The sequence below is a fragment of the Mytilus californianus genome, unplaced genomic scaffold (genome assembly GCF_021869535.1).
Source record: "Mytilus californianus isolate M0D057914Y unplaced genomic scaffold, xbMytCali1.0.p SCAF_4, whole genome shotgun sequence".
Taxonomy (NCBI): Eukaryota; Metazoa; Mollusca; class Bivalvia; order Mytilida; family Mytilidae; genus Mytilus; species Mytilus californianus.
In genome coordinates this window covers 26,715,414-26,731,773 of record NW_026262690.1, presented here as the reverse complement: position 1 = coordinate 26,731,773, position 16,360 = coordinate 26,715,414, and the positions used below count along the sequence as shown (strand labels likewise).

Below are 16,360 nucleotides of genomic sequence, written 5' to 3'. Positions count from 1 at the left end.
ACTTGTATGTCGCAAAAATAGTTTTCGGTCTCTAACTTTAATTTCCATCAATCAAAGGTTATGAAACTAAACTATGATATTACCATAAAACACAGATCAAGCTCGATTTTGGGTCACTTTAACCGTTCTTCAGTTATGTCCCTTTATAATCTTATATGCAAACTGGCGCATGCACACATTTTACATTTATTTGTGTATCATGCAGTAGTCATGGTAGTTCACTGATGCCTTCTCATACAAGTGGAACTTTCCTCGTGCTTGTGGAGCACTGAATGGTAAGCACACATGGAAGAAGTGCACAACATACTGTGGTAGGCTAAACTGCAACTGTTTTTTTTCTCAATCACACTACTGGCTCCCGCAAGTACACATTGGTTAGTGTAACTAACAGTGGAAGTGCATCCCATGCTAACCTTTTAAATCATTCTGAACAAAGAAATGATAACAGAACAGAGACTATATGCATCTCTTTTTCAATTTTCCAGCAAGTTTCAACAGGGATAAGGAGAGTATGATTTAGTTAACATATTTGTAAGGTCCCTCATATATTGCTGTTCGACGCACGCAAAGGCTCCATGTTGAATGCCTTACTTTAATCTATAATGATTTACTTTTACAAATTGTTACTTGGATGGAAAGTTGTTTCATTAATATATTGGCACTCCTACTATATCTTATATATATATATATTATAATATTATCTTCAAATACCCAAGAAGTAGCATTTTATACGGAAGACGTGCGTTTCATATACATGGACTCAACAGTGACACTGGAATAAGGAAGTGTTACAATTGAGAAGTATATATTACAGTTTTATTAAGTGGCTGTTTCTTTATTGACCCTGTTATAGATTCGAGGTTAGCTTTTGGACCATAGACTCGAAGAGTCGACGACGAATACAGCTGATCGATAATATATCACAGGGCCGACACAGAAACAGACAGTTAATAACACCTTTATTTGTTGATTTTGATTCTTTTAATCAAAATAAACTACACATGAACTAAGATACTTAAGGTGAAGAAGATACGTAATCACGTCAATTGATTTTTTATTCATATTCCAATTGATTATAGTGCAAACTGGTAAGTCTGTTGATGACCAAACACACGTTTTGCATATCAAGTTATAAGTTTGTATTCTTTATTGGTTATTTACCACTACCATGACTTTAACTGCTTATTGTAATTGCTGTTGATATTGAAGTGGTCATTACACATTTTTGTTGTCAATATCCTTCAAAAGACATGCCTTGACGGAGAGTATTAACCGTTGCACTTCCGTCTTTTTCATACAAATTTTTAACTAAAACTATTACAATAGATTAAGAGAAACGTTACAATAGATAATTTCTACAAATAAGTCTGCATTGAATAAATTGTCAGTCGATGCCTTATTAGAGTTGGGCCGTGTTCACACCAAACGCCATGTACAGTAAACATGTTTACATTTAGTTTAAGGTAATGTACACTGGTTTCACATTAAATGTGTTTAAATCTATAAACCTTGTTTAATTACCTGTACATACTTTTAAACTATATGTCATTTAAATGTTCATTACGTAGAACCAAATGCAAATTTTTCTGACAACTTTTCTACAAGTTAGGGAACGACCATTTGACTTCAAAAAAGGGGGATGGATTTTTCTTGAAAAATATTCTGATCCCCAATTTGATAAAAAAGAAAAGAAAATCTGGTCATAGAGATGATTAGATAAATGTTCGAATCCAGAGTTTCCCAATACTTTCCAGTGTTAAATGTTGAAAAATTATATTTGATTGCTGGCATCGAAAAAAACTGATTAAAAACAAATATACCACCCCCCTTTTTGAAGTTAAGTGGTTGCTCCTTTGTGAAAGCCATTTTGACGATTTGCATGGTTTAAAGATACTAAAGATGTCTCGATTTCGCATTGACCAGTGGCAAATATTTCCGTGTACGTCCAGTCAATTCGGGGAAGACCTTTTCAAATGAATTATGTGTTTGGCAATGATGATGTTTTGAGTCTTGATAAGGGTTTAATAAAGCAACCTTAAGTTTTTCTTATAACAAATAAATATATCAAGTTTAGACAAATATTTCTGTAAAGAACTTTATTCATAATTGTTATAAATATGAATTTTATTCAAAAGCCGTTCTTTAATAGTTATCCCATGAGGACGCGGCGTGTTAGTGTAAGATCATCCCGATGGCCGGAGGCCAGAGGGTGATCTAACACTGACACACCAAGTCTGAATGGGATAACTATTTTACATCCCAGCTGTTTTAGATTAAACGAAAAACCATTTACAATACAAAAAGTCTTGTTTAGAACGCCACACAACCATTATAATATATCTTATATATTACTATATAATGTATACCCTTTATGACCCCCGAACACGATGATTAAATATGAATCATGTCAACTCGCCCCAAAAGCCAATCGGCCCACACTAAATCGCCCAACTCTTGTTTACCAGCTCGCCCCACATTTGAAAGGGGGTAAAATCCCACTGAACAATAAGTCTGACAACTCACTTATTTAAGAAAAGTGTTAAAACCCCATTGAATAAAGGTCTTAAAACTCGTCCTACTTATGAAAATATCTTTCTTCCTTTTAGTATGTTAAATTACTAATAGTTGGTATCCAGTCGTCCTAGTGTAGGGTTATGTGTCGTTGGTTGTTATGCTAAAGGTCTTGAGTTCGAATCCAAGCACAGACACTGAATTTCTTCTACATAAATTTTGATAGATAGCCTTTTCCGTATAAATATTTCTAAGTTTTATAGTGGATTTGACATTCCCGCTAAAATGTTACAGAACAAATGAAAGCATGCAAAACAAAGAAACTCAAGCTGGGGTGATCTGGAAGGGGTGATCCGGCTCAGATCACTCCTGGTAGAACAAAGGAGCTGGGATGTAATTCCTTAAATATACTTGGTAAAATTAAAGTTCTAAATGCCTAGTTTTGCGTAAACTTAACCTACACAAGGCCTACATTGACTATCGACTGCATGTAGACAAAACATAATTAAAACTACATGTACACGTAACCATTGAGTTTTATCAATGGGAACGTAATTGTGTTTAGTTTACGTGTGAGTTACACTAACACAACACCGAGTTTAGGTAAATGTGAACACGGCCATAGATCAATTTATCTAATAAAAGCTTTTTATTCAAACTTTTGCAAGAGCAATAAATACGGATTTCGATATATATCGACTGCAATTATGACTGTAATATCTTGATAACAGGTGTCGGTCTAATTGCATGTTTTTCTTGTTATGGATTTGTGGTAATTGGAGTTCTGAAAATAATTACGGACAGCTATTCACGTAATTTATTACAGTTTGAATGCTTCATGAAATAATTGAGTGTTTTCATTCATACAATTATAGGACCAAGTGAGCATGATCTGATTGAAAACGAGGAATTCCAAGAAGACCAGAAGCAGACATTAACAGATGAGGATACATCAGACCCGGAAAGTCAGAAAACCGGAAAACGAAAGAAACAAAAGAAAAAGGACAGTCATGAAGACATTAACACTCATACCAGCTCTTTAACTTCTGGAAACACTGCTATAAAGGAAACAAATGTAAGTGATGGGACGAAGAAGAGTAACCAACACACGAAAGACCGGACGCTAAGAACTATGAAATTACCAACAGATATGGTTAAGATCGATTCTAAGTTACCGTTGGGACGCACCAGAGAAGAGACCAATAGAGGTAAAACATACAAAAAGACAGATAAAGAATATTCGTTACAGTTTCCGACTGAAAATGTTGTTAAAGATACTACTGTCACTTACCAGAATGAGCAGGACAAACAACTGAAAGGTCAAGACCAAAAACAGAAAGAGGAAGTATCTTTTAAAAATGCTGAAAAACAGTTAACGCCTAATGAAGATCTGTTAGATACGAACGACAATCATGCACCTACTACAAAAGCAGAATTAGTTGGAAGTGATACTATGATACAGTTAGGAAGAAAACAAGAGATGAAAAAAGAAAGAAACATGGACAGAAAAACAGACAAAGGATATTCATTACAGTTCTCAAATGATAAGCCTGACACAGATATTAATATGACTGATCAGAATGACAAAGACAACCAATTTAAAGATCAAGAGCAGAATACCAGAAAGGAAGATGACTTCAAAGTATCTTTAAAAAAAACGAAAGGACCGTTAGCGCCAAAAGGAGATGTGACAAAAATGAAAGACCATTATGACCCTAGTGCAGAAGAAGATTTAGTTGAAAGTGATTCGAGTTTACCTCCTTTAAAGTTAAGAAGAAATCAACACAAGAAAAATGACAGTAAAACAGGCAGTAAAACAGGCAGTAGGACAGACAAAGGATATTCATTACAGTTCTCAAAAGATAAGCCTGACACAGATATTACTATGACTGATCAGAATGAGAAGGACAACCAATTTAAAGATCAAGAGCAGAATACCAGAAAGGAAGATGACTTCAAAGCATCTTTAGAAAAAACGAAAGGACCGTTAGCGCCAAAAGGGGATGTGACAAAAATGAAAGACCATTATGACCCTAGTGCAGAAGAGGATTTAGTTGAAAGTGATTCGAGTTTACCTCCTTTAAAGTTAAGAAGAAATCAACACAAGACAAATGACAGTAAAACAGGCAGTAAAACAGGCAGTAGGACAGACAAAGGATATTCATTACAGTTCTCAAAAGATAAGCCTGACACAGATATTACTATGACTGATCAGAATGAGAAGGACAACCAACTTAAAGATCAAGAGCAGAATACCAGAAAGGAAGATGACTTCAAAGCATCTTTAGAAAAAACGAAAGGACCGTTAGCGCCAAAAGGGGATGTGACAAAAATGAAAGACCATGATGACCCTAGTGCAGAGGAGGATTTAGTTGAAAGTGATTCGAGTTTACCTCCTTTAAAGTTAAGAAGAAATCGACACAAGAAAAATGACAGTAAAGCAGGCAGTAAAACAGGCAGTAGGACAGACAAAGGATATTCATTACAGTTCTTAAATGATAAGCCTGACACAGATATTACTATGACTGATCAGAATGAGAAGGATAACCAACTTAAAGATCAAGAGCAGAATACCAGAAAGGAAGATGACTTCAAAGCATCTTTAGAAAAAACGAAAGGACCGTTAGCGCCAAAAGGAGATGTGACAAAAATGAAAGACCATTATGACCCTAGTGCAGAAGAAGATTTAGTTGAAAGTGATTCGAGCTTACCTCCTTTAAAGTTAAGAAAAAATCGACACAAAACAAATGACAGTAAAACAGGCAGTAAAACAGGCAGTAGGACAGACAAAGGATATTCATTACAGTTCTCAAAAGATAAGCCTGACACAGATATTACTATGACTGATCAGAATGAGAAGGACAACCAATTTAAAGATCAAGAGCAGAATTACAGTATAACAGAAGGGGACACAGAGAGTGAAACCGATACAGAGTCCTACACATATACATCAAATGAATACTTTGATAAGAAAGGTCCAATGACAAACATCAGCAATGTAGACAGACAACAAAGAACCAAACAGAAAGGCGACCAAAAAACTACATATCAAAGTAAATTTGAAGACTTCAGCAGAGAATACTCTTTTTCAGATGGAATTGCAGGTGATCGTTTTGATGACATATCGGAAGAAGGGCAAAGTAGGCACAAAAGTGATATTGGTGTTAAAAAATTCTGTAAAACAACCTTAGAATATGCATTTGGACCAACAGCCACCAATGAATATTTCGAGAAAGAAGTTCCTACAAAAGGGGAGTTCAAAATTAAATCTTCACAATGGCAAGAACTTTGTAAGACGAAAAGAAATCGATGCTTTGCTCGTGGTTCTTGGGAGCACATAATTTCTGATGGTATACAAAAAACAAATCCCTATTGTGTGTACATATTTCGATGGCACAAGGTATCTATAGCCAGAAAAAAACCAACAAAGACACCGTTATTTCGTGGTACAGGAGAATGTAGGTTCGATGGCTGCAAAAATAAATGCAATTTTTCCATGGACAAGTCGTATAAAGTTTCATTAGAAATTACATCTCAAGTTAAGCACAGGATGACTGAAAGCCATGCACGTCCAATTAGTGGAGCGTTGAGGCAGAAAACAAAACAGGAATTTACCTATGGCCAAAAACCGTACAAACATTATCTTCATAAAATTAAAGAAACACCTGTTGATGTTAAAATGGCTGGCAATTTTTCTAACTTTGGAACCACAACAAGAACATTCCAACAAATATCTAGTGAATCAAAATACCAGAACAAATTGGATAAATCTGAATTTGAAAGTTTGTGTATGCATGCACAGGAAATGAAAGATCAAATTGTGGGGAAAAAGATTTCTGGATTTATACAACATATAGCAGTGCTACCACCTTACATAATGTACTGGACTGAAATGGGTATACGCATTTGGCACGACATGGCAAAGTCAAGCACTGTATATTGGGATGCAACAGGTAGTATTTTAAGCCATCGCAATGACAACTTGAAATATTATTACTATGAATTAGCATGTGTTAATCCTGTGGCAGGACAACCAGTAATACCTGTTTCGTCAATGATTTCGTCTCTTCATTCCACTGCATTGGTTAGATTTTGGCTTGCTGAATTTCGTAGGTCCGAGAAAAAGATATATGGCCATGCAAATGCATCTATCCCCCATCAAGTAAACAGCGACAGAAGCATGGCTTTCATCCAGGCTTCTTTATCAGAATTTAACAATGAAAACCTGAACACATTTAGAAACAGGGCATATAGAATAGTAACTGGTGCTGCCACGGATAATGATTTTGATGGAACTTTCCCTCATGCCTGTCTGTCCCATGTGATGGGTTCATTTCGCAAAATTATCAACGATCACTACAAAACCAATTATGATTTCGGAATGTACTGCTTTAGTACTTTGTTAAACTCGGCAACACTTACAGATTTAGAGGAAAGATTAAGGGCAATTTACTACGTTCTCTCATCAACAGTTTTAGACAAAAAGACATTGGAGTCCATTGAGTACATTCAAGAAAAAGTTTCTACTTTAGACATTGACAGTAACGCTTTGGCAGATATTTGTACCGATAGCCTGTATTCAGGGGATGCAAAAGTTACGGAATTGTTTACTGAGGAAATAAACCCAAATTTTTTAACTGAAGAAGATTTTGATATGAGGTCCACTAGAAATGAATTTTGTTATGTGGCCAATAATATTTTGCAGACAGTGAGGAATGAGCTTGAGGAATTACCGATACTTGCACAGTTACCTCAAAACAAGAGATATTCTCCCGTCCTACTAGACAAAATACACAAATTGTACATACCAACAATACCATTATGGACAAACCTACTTCTGGGGGACCTATCCAGACACGGAACAACAAAGGTGTATAACAGAACTTATCCCTCTGATGTTGTACGTGGAAACACAAAAATTGAAAAAAGGTTTCAAATACTGAAACATATACAACTTGATGGGAAGACCACTAATCGTTTGGATGAAATATCGGTCCAATTGAAAGATCACATCACTGTTGTACAAGAACTTGCCGTTTTAAAGTCCATAAAATCTGGCCATCGGGTAGTCACAAGGAAGGGTAGGAGTACTAAGACTATTGAAGAAAGTTGGGACAAAAAACAAGCAACTACAAGAGACAGCCAATTAATTGGTAAATATCAGAAAACTCCATCGGCAATAACGATAAAGAACTTGAAGGATAAAAGCACAGTAACGCCGAAAAAAACAGTTCTCAATGAGAAATCAACAAACAAAGTAGAAGTGAAGGGAAACGTTGAAAGGAAATCGAACTCCCAGAACACTGATAAGCCGGTTGATAAACAAACTAGGATGTTTAAAGATGATAATCGATTGACTTGTAACCTGAAAGACCTTAAGAACAACAAATATCTTCAAGAGATTTACAAAGACATGGGCAGAGATTACAACGACCAATCATTTTTACAGCTGGTGAAAGATTCGCGGTCAGGATTAGAAAACGTAGGCGAATCGTGTTGGTTCAATTCCGTTGTCCAAATGTTCACCAACACTAAATTCATGAGAAACATTAACGAACAATTTCAGACGGAGCTATCGTACGAGGAAAACATTAGGACAGTGTTGGGTGTGTTTGACAAAGTGGGAAAAGGAGAAGAAGTAACCCGTGGTGCTCTGCAAAACGCACTGAATGATTTATATACCATATATGGACTGGAAACGGAACAACAACATGATGCGCATGAATTTGTGCAAACAGCCATACAGCATTTTATGGAGCTGTATGGGGAGGACACGTACATCAAGGTATGCTAAATACTATTTATTGTTTTATTGTTGAAGGGTTAGGTTACGTGTAGTTATCCATAATAATGATAATTCATAACTATTGTTCAATCTACAGTAGACTCTTATATGGACCAATTATACATATAACAGTGCAGGGAGGGGATATTTCCAGTCTTTATAATAGTGTTTTGTATAGTTTGTGCCCCGAACGTCATTAGCGTCATAAATTGACAACATGTCTCTAGGATGTGTATGTCACCTATAAATCTTATAATGACAAATTTAGTCTGTTGATAGAATTAAGAAAACCCGAAATAGACATACAGTACAAAGATTTTGGTCTGTTTTACGTCAATTATAACATTTCTGTTTGTAAATATAGAATTTTACATTCATGATAGAAAAAGTAAATTTTTAGTGCTAACTGAAATCCTCCATGCAGCTACAGGAACGCCTTTTTCCTTCACTTCTTCACGGTTGCTACTTAACATAATTTTTCCGCATATTGATTGTGATGAGCTACTGCGTGTCAGTGTAAAACAACAACAACCTGTTTGTCGATATTTTATACGGCAACATGTGCCTAAATGATATACTTAATTGCGATTAAACGCTGAGTTGTAAATGTAGTGGTAAAGCGGTCTGTTCGACCCAGATATTTGAACGAAATTTTCTCGTATTTTAGTCAGAAGTTTAGTAGATAAACATAAACAAAATATTGCATGTTATTATTGGACCTTGTATCTATAATTTATGTCAATAGGTCAAAGAGTCCTACATATGCACTTCATGTGGAAATAGATCAGGAATTGGTGAACAAATTTACAGCGATTTACAATTGAGTATCGGTGACGATGTTAAATCACATGAAGGAATTCAGGTGAGTCCGCTTTTAGAACAGTATATCATTTTAAAAGTAACTCAATAGTTACTCAAAGTACCAAAATAAAGCGTGTAACTAAGATAGATGGTGTTCGCTGCCTTGTTGTGAAAATTTTTTGAATCGGCTACATTTACAAAAGAAACATAAATTGTCCATGTACATTTTAATGTACATTTGAATGTCAGATATCACAAGATCTGAACAAAACTGTAGTTTATCAGAAAATACTGGTATCCAAAAAATATACTTGTAAGCAAAATTTTAAAAACAATAAGGCTGTCAAAAACTCGTAAAAATACAACGACATATAGAAATATTACACTGTGACAACACTTGTACGTAATTGTTGATAAGAATTTTCTAGCCTCCCTAAATTGTCTCCAAAAATCGTCATTCTCCCTAGAAATATTAAAAAATTATGTAAAATAGCTTTGTTAGCGCTCACAAAGGTACAATTTTTGTCAGATTTCCAAAAAACTCATACTTTAGGTTAAAATCCGCAATATATCAAAACAAATCTTAAATTGTGGGCGCTTGAATTTTTTAAAAGAGTTATGCCCCTTAGAAATATTAAATTTTGTGAGCGGTCTCACGGATAAAATTCATGCACGATTACAATAAAACTTATATTAAATGTTTCTATCAGCGATATCTCGGACAAATTCCTATAACGGTGGCCGATCGACTTTTTTGTTGAGTTATTTTCTCTGGAAATATTCCTTTATGGGAAATGGTCTAGTTAGCACTCTCACATGTACATCTCTTGCACTGAATTTTTAAAAATGATACTATAGGTTAGTATCAGTGTTATCTCAGATAAATTATGAATAAACTCATCATATTAAAAAGGTGGACGATCGTCATTTTTTAAAGAGTTATTCCCCTTATAAGTATTCATTTCATGAAAATAACTTCGATAGAGCTCTCCCTGGTACAAAAGAGGGACAAAAGATACCAGAGGGACAGTCAAACTCATAGGTCGGAAACAAACTGACAACGCCATGGCTAAAAATATAATTAAAACTAAAGACTAAGCAACACGAACCCCATCAAAAACTGGGGATGATATCAGGTGCTCTGGAAGGGTAGGCAGATCTTGTTCCACATGTGGCACCCGTCGTGTTGCTTGTGTCATTACAAATCCGGTAAAAAGTCTAATTTGATAGGTCACATTAATGAAAACGGAAGGGTATTGTAGTTACGACATAAGAAACATATCCGATATCATCTGTGAAACGGTTATTCCGTAACGGTCAACCAACTCGTGATGGCGTCCGTAAAATGAACGAATGGATGATTTCAATTTCGCCATTTGGAACTCTTAATTCAATAGCTTCATTGTGAGTAGCAATCCTCTATCAAGGAAATCATGATAGGAAATACAAGCCCGGGAATATCGTATTAATTGGGAGATATATACTCCGTATTCAGGCGCTTCTCGAATGTTGCTACATAGAAATGGAAAGTTCACAATTGGGAAGCTGTAATCATCTTTTTGTCGTAAAGTTTTTTTTAACCGACCCTCATTGTCAATTTCTAGATGTAAGTGTAGATATGAGGCAGACTTAACTCTATCTGTAGTATCCTTTATCTCCAGTTTGATGGGATAGATTCATTCAACATAGTAACCCAACTGTTTATTATTTAGTGAGAGAACATCATCTATATAGCTGAACATAAAGTTAAAGGATATTGCTAATTTATTATCTTTCTTCCTTACAAGCTTCTGTAAGAAGTCAGCCTCATCATAAAAAGAAACTTGACAAGATACAATTCTTGACAGATTTTTATGAAACTTATGATATAGGTTAATATAAACAATATATCGGACACGTTTTAAAATGGTGGCCGATGAACCTGTCTTTTCAAGTTAGTTATTCAATTTGGAAATATTAATAAGTGCAACCTGTGCGTGGGACATTGGAACTTTGTTCTTCTATTATCTTGAAAAATTGATATATTTTTAATGACGTCATAATTGACTTGATTTTATGTTTACACAAAATTTGCAAAGATCCGATTTTTTTGGGAGACCAGAATGATATGATAATTTCTCGCCAATACTTATTTCTGACGATTTGTGTTATTTATTATGAATGATTTATCTTGGATTAATTAAATACTATCGACGGTTGTTTTATTGTGATACGTGATGAAACTGCTTGGAAGTTGAGTAGTATTTTTTCAATACCAAATAAGGAGATGTGATATAAATTCCAATGAGACAACTATTCACCACAGTTCTTATGAAATTGATGTAGCTAAAAATATGCAACCATAAGGGCTTGCTTCAACAATGAGAAACCCAATACCGTATTGTCGGCTATAAAAGGTCCCGACATGTTAAATATGAAACAATTCAACTCATAAATCCCCCCATATCTAAGGAATTTTACAAAGAGCTTCCAATAGTCCGATATTGTGCACTTTCAAATATTAAGTTATTTTGGAATGTTTGGCTACTTTCATATTTTATATTTCGATATATTTTAACTGCATGTCCAATGTATTCTCAAATGTTTCGATAGCAATCTATTCAAACTTGCCATTTGTAAATGTTGAGTAAAAATTGGCTTCCAAATGCTAGGCTTTGATATTTCCCAGTGAAGATGAATTAGAAAAAAAAGCTGTTATACTCTAACCATACTTTTAACTTATATTACCTTATGTATACAGAATCTAGAAAATCGATGGGAAATGATTATTATAATTGTCTTCTATTAATTTGACAGGACCACTCCTCCCAGTACATGAAAGATGCAATAGAAATATGCCTAATAGAGTCCATGTACAATGTCCTTGCTACTTGTTATGTAATCTCTTTATCGCGTTTTTAAAATTTGATTTTATTTTTGTGAGATGATAACAAATAATCTATATTACATCTATCTAGCGGTTTCATCTGCTTATTTTACTTTCCAGGATTTATTGAATCGATATTTTAGCGATGAAGAAATCGACTTGACATGTTGTGAGGACAAAAAGAAATGGAGAAATGTCAGACTATTAAATATTCCAGCAGACCTATCAATATGCTTAGTGAGACATGGTATTAAAAACAACAGGGCCATCAAGAACAGTAAGCCTATTTCTATTGACCGAATTATCAATATGGGGAAGTATATGTATCCACAAAGCGACGTGTTTTATAGGCTTACAGGTGTAGTCATGCATCATGGGGCAGGAGCAAGGAAGGGACACTATACATACGTTAAGGAAGATGGAGGTAAACCAGTTTTATTCGATGATGCAGCAATCAGTTCATTTGACAGTAACAGAATTCTTACCGACGGTTATTTGTTTCAGTACGAATTAATTCCTGACGACGAAACTATCTGCCATCACAGCTTACCAAATGTATTTCATGCAATAAAAGAATCCATGGGGTGGTCTGAGATAAATAATAGTGTCCCATTTACACCAGGGTTGAGTGTGAGAAAGAACGAACTTTTTAAGTTGATTGAAAAACTTGAAGTATCGGATGACAAGATTCACAATTCATGGAAGATATATAAGCTGCTGCAGGAGTCAATTGGACAAGCTACCTTTTATAATGGGGCAGACTATCTGGAAGAACTTATAAAAGCTGTTTTGGAATATTTCTGCAGAAACTCTCCAAATATTCTTCAGCGTGCGTTTGGCTTAGAAACCATTAAACATGCTCACTGTGCATCCTGCAACTTTAAAAGCACATATAATCAGCACGATATCATTACTGATATAGAAGAATTGAAACCGGTCTATACTTATCTATCCACTGCCAGCAAGTCAACATGTACAGTATGCGGAAAGGAATCATTAAAAGAAGAGAAATATATAACAAACATTGGCAGCACAGTTATTGTGACAGGTTCCTTAGATATGATCTATCCAAAATCACTGAAACAACTTGGAGACAAGTATACACCCCGTGCAGTACTATCGTCTTCTGGTACCATCCTATTCAGACAAAAAGAGGAAGAAGCTATACCTTTATTGCTGGAAGAAAATGGTGCATTGATTGATATAACAAGTAATGAAATATCTAGTCGCTTGCAGGATACCACAAACACCTGCATTTTGTTCCTAGATAGAAAGTCTGACGGTGAGGTATTCGATCATTTATACAAACTTGTTGAAGTAAATGCTGATTTTCAGACTGATAGTGAAACATTATCACTATCAATTGCTGCCGAAGACAGAAGTGTAATTGAGAAATTTAACGCACCTTTCACCTGTGGATCACTACGATTAGACAAAAATGATGTTAACCGATTTTTGCACGATGACTTCTCGGATAAAAATATTGATGCATTTATTCAAACATTAACAAAAGAGGAGGATTGTACCATTATGCCTGCAGCCTGGTACCACGACAGGCTGTCATCATTGCAGAAGGAATATACTTGGTATGACAAAAATTGTATAATGATTCCAGCAAATGTAAGACACAATCATTGGATTCTGATAGTGATTCGGCCCACAGAGAGAATCATGTATTACTTAGACCCACTTGCAATGGAACCAATAACAGAAGTGCTGGACAGAATATGTGGTGTATTGAATAATCAGTGTGTTCTTGAAACTTTCAATAGTGTGAAAGGACATTGGGAAGTACAGAACTTGATGGAGACAGGCTTGTTCCCTATGCAAAGAGATTCTTCATCGTGCGGTCCTTTAACTTGCTTGTATGTTGCGATGATAAAAGGAAAGAGGTCAGTGAGGCAATTAAACGTTACGGGCATACAACTAAGACAATATATTTTAAACGAAATCATCAAATCATACAAGGAACAAACAGAGGATAACAGCGTTTTTGGGATACATAATATTATTTTAACATCCGACTTAGACGAGATTGTGTATAATATCGTAACAGGAAAGCAGAAATGCAACACAGCACATAATAATTTTTTGAAAAATCCAAATGCTATTCACCGCAAAGCATTGATAGGATATGGATCAGATTTTATCGAACGGGACGAGTACTATGAAGTTGAGAGTTACCTATTTGACAGATACTTTACACAAATTAAAAAGCCTTTTAGATTACCTAATAATCAGTGTGTATTTGATGATGCCGATGGGCTCAATAAGAAACTACAACAGAACTTCGTCTACAGAAGTTGGTATGTCGATTGTGTGCTTGTGAAGGAGGTTCTAGCGGAAGTGCTTGGAAGAATTCATGATAAATCAGGAACGGAAATTAAAAGACTATGCATAGAAACTGAATTCTCAGCTACAGAGGCAATCAAAAATGAGATTAAGGGTTTTAGAGAAGCTAGGAAGAAGTCAAAGATGGACTAGTAATCAGCATAAAAGGGATTGGAAGAATTTTTTTGTCATTGTATTTACAAAATGTAAATAGTAGAAACAAATAAGTGTTATTGTTTTGAACAATTTTGTTAATACTCTTTCTATCATGGTAAATTTACAAATAATATTTTCAATTTAATTTGGTATTTCAAAGAAAACGAAATACAACTCATGTACATTCAGCTTTCAAAATGAGATATATGATTTCTCATTTCAGCAATGTCTATCTAGACAATAGCACAACGTAACTTAAACTTGGATTTTGTTAATTTCAGATATTTAGATTATTGCGGTTAAAAGCAACAAATAGTGTGTGTGGAAACTATATTTCCATGTCAATTGCATTACTACAAAATTTTTGAACTATTGAAAGAATAAAAGTTTGTGTCCAATTGATATTTCTATACAGTAATCATAATAGCATGCTAAAAGTATATATATATATATATATATATATATATTTATATAGATTAGACCGTTGGTATTCCCGTTTGAATGGTTTTACACTAGTAATTTTGGGGCCCTTTATAGCTTGTTGTTCGGTGTGAGCCAAGGCTCCGTGTTGAAGGCCGTACCTTGACCTATAATGGTTTACTTTTAAAAATTGTTATTTTGATGGAGGTTGTCTCATTAGCACTCATACCACAACTTCCTATATCTATATATATTTTTTATTAAGTGCACCAATAGTTTTCAAAATGAAATGATGGTTTTATTCCATAAAAACAAATTGACGTACACTTCAGTCCTCATTTCAAACATTAAAAGTAATATTTGCATTGATAAAGCAATTGATTTCTTTACATTTGTCAGATTTAAAACTGTCCAGTTAACATTTTAAAATGGCAGTGCAATTGAGTCCACGCCAATATTTCAATTTTAATTTTACACAAGTACACTATATAAAGCTTTCTAAATATGTTCATGTAACAAAAAACTATCTTACGCTGTCTTCAATTCAACGTAACATTTTTACAGGAAAACATTAATTGTTTGTAGCAATAATCATACTAAAAACCATATACATCATCAAGTCACTGAACAATGTTATTTTAACTTTACGTGATTTATATTCCATGTTTTACCAGTTTGTTTTAGATTTCAAAGTTTGAAATGGTGATTTACTTTGCAAATCCACCAAACATGAACTGATTGACTCAAGTGAGCACCCCTTTTTTCAACGAAATATAATATTCCAACACAGTACATACATATGTATAGCAAATTAATAAAAAAATTAGGGCATCATGAATTCTGTTTCAACCGTCCTATATAATAAAACATGTTATTCCCTCCGTTCGTTTCAGTAGATTTGCCCACCTACGATAGTAGAGGGACATTATGTGTCCTGGTCTGTGCGTCCGTTGGTGCGTCTGTACGTTCGGTCGTCCGTCTGTCCCGCAACAGGTTAAATTTTTTGGTTGAGGCAGTTTTTGATGAAGTTGAAGTCCAATCAACTTTACACTTAGTACACATGTTCCTTTTGATATGATCTTTCCAATTTGAATTCTAATTTAGAGTTTTTACTCCAATTTCACGATCCACTGAACATCGAAAATGATAGTGCGAGTGGGTCATCCGTGCACTATGGACACATTCCTGTTTTTTTTTTTGTTTTAAGGTGGTACATACATGTAACACTGCAGGGAGATAATTTTGTAAAAATCAGCTGAACGTTTATATCACATTCTACTCTAAAGCAAATAATGAACGATTAAATTATAAAAATTAGTGTTTGTCAAAATGCTATAGATTCAATGATATTTTTCTGATATATAGTGTGTGGTTCAATTATTTTGAAATTTATTTTTTTCAAAGGGTCAAAGTAAATATTTTGTCAAAATGTTTTGAAAATGAAACGAGCCAAATAAATTTTTGACAAGGTCTTTAGTACCACCTGAAAC

At 34.6% G+C, this 16,360-nt stretch overlaps 1 protein-coding gene across 1 annotated transcript in view; it reads left to right on the top strand.

Moving 5' to 3' along the window:
• Positions 1–14,687, top strand: part of LOC127736894 (uncharacterized protein DDB_G0283697-like) — a 39,501-nt gene extending 24,814 nt beyond the window's left edge. Inside the window, exons 2-4 of the mRNA XM_052247458.1 lie at positions 3,387–3,476; positions 3,900–5,486; positions 14,674–14,687. Of these exons, the coding sequence (XP_052103418.1) occupies positions 3,387–3,476; positions 3,900–5,486; positions 14,674–14,687 (1,691 nt within the window). The remainder of the gene's footprint in view (positions 1–3,386; positions 3,477–3,899; positions 5,487–14,673) is intronic.
• Positions 14,688–16,360: the final 1,673 nt, after the last annotated feature.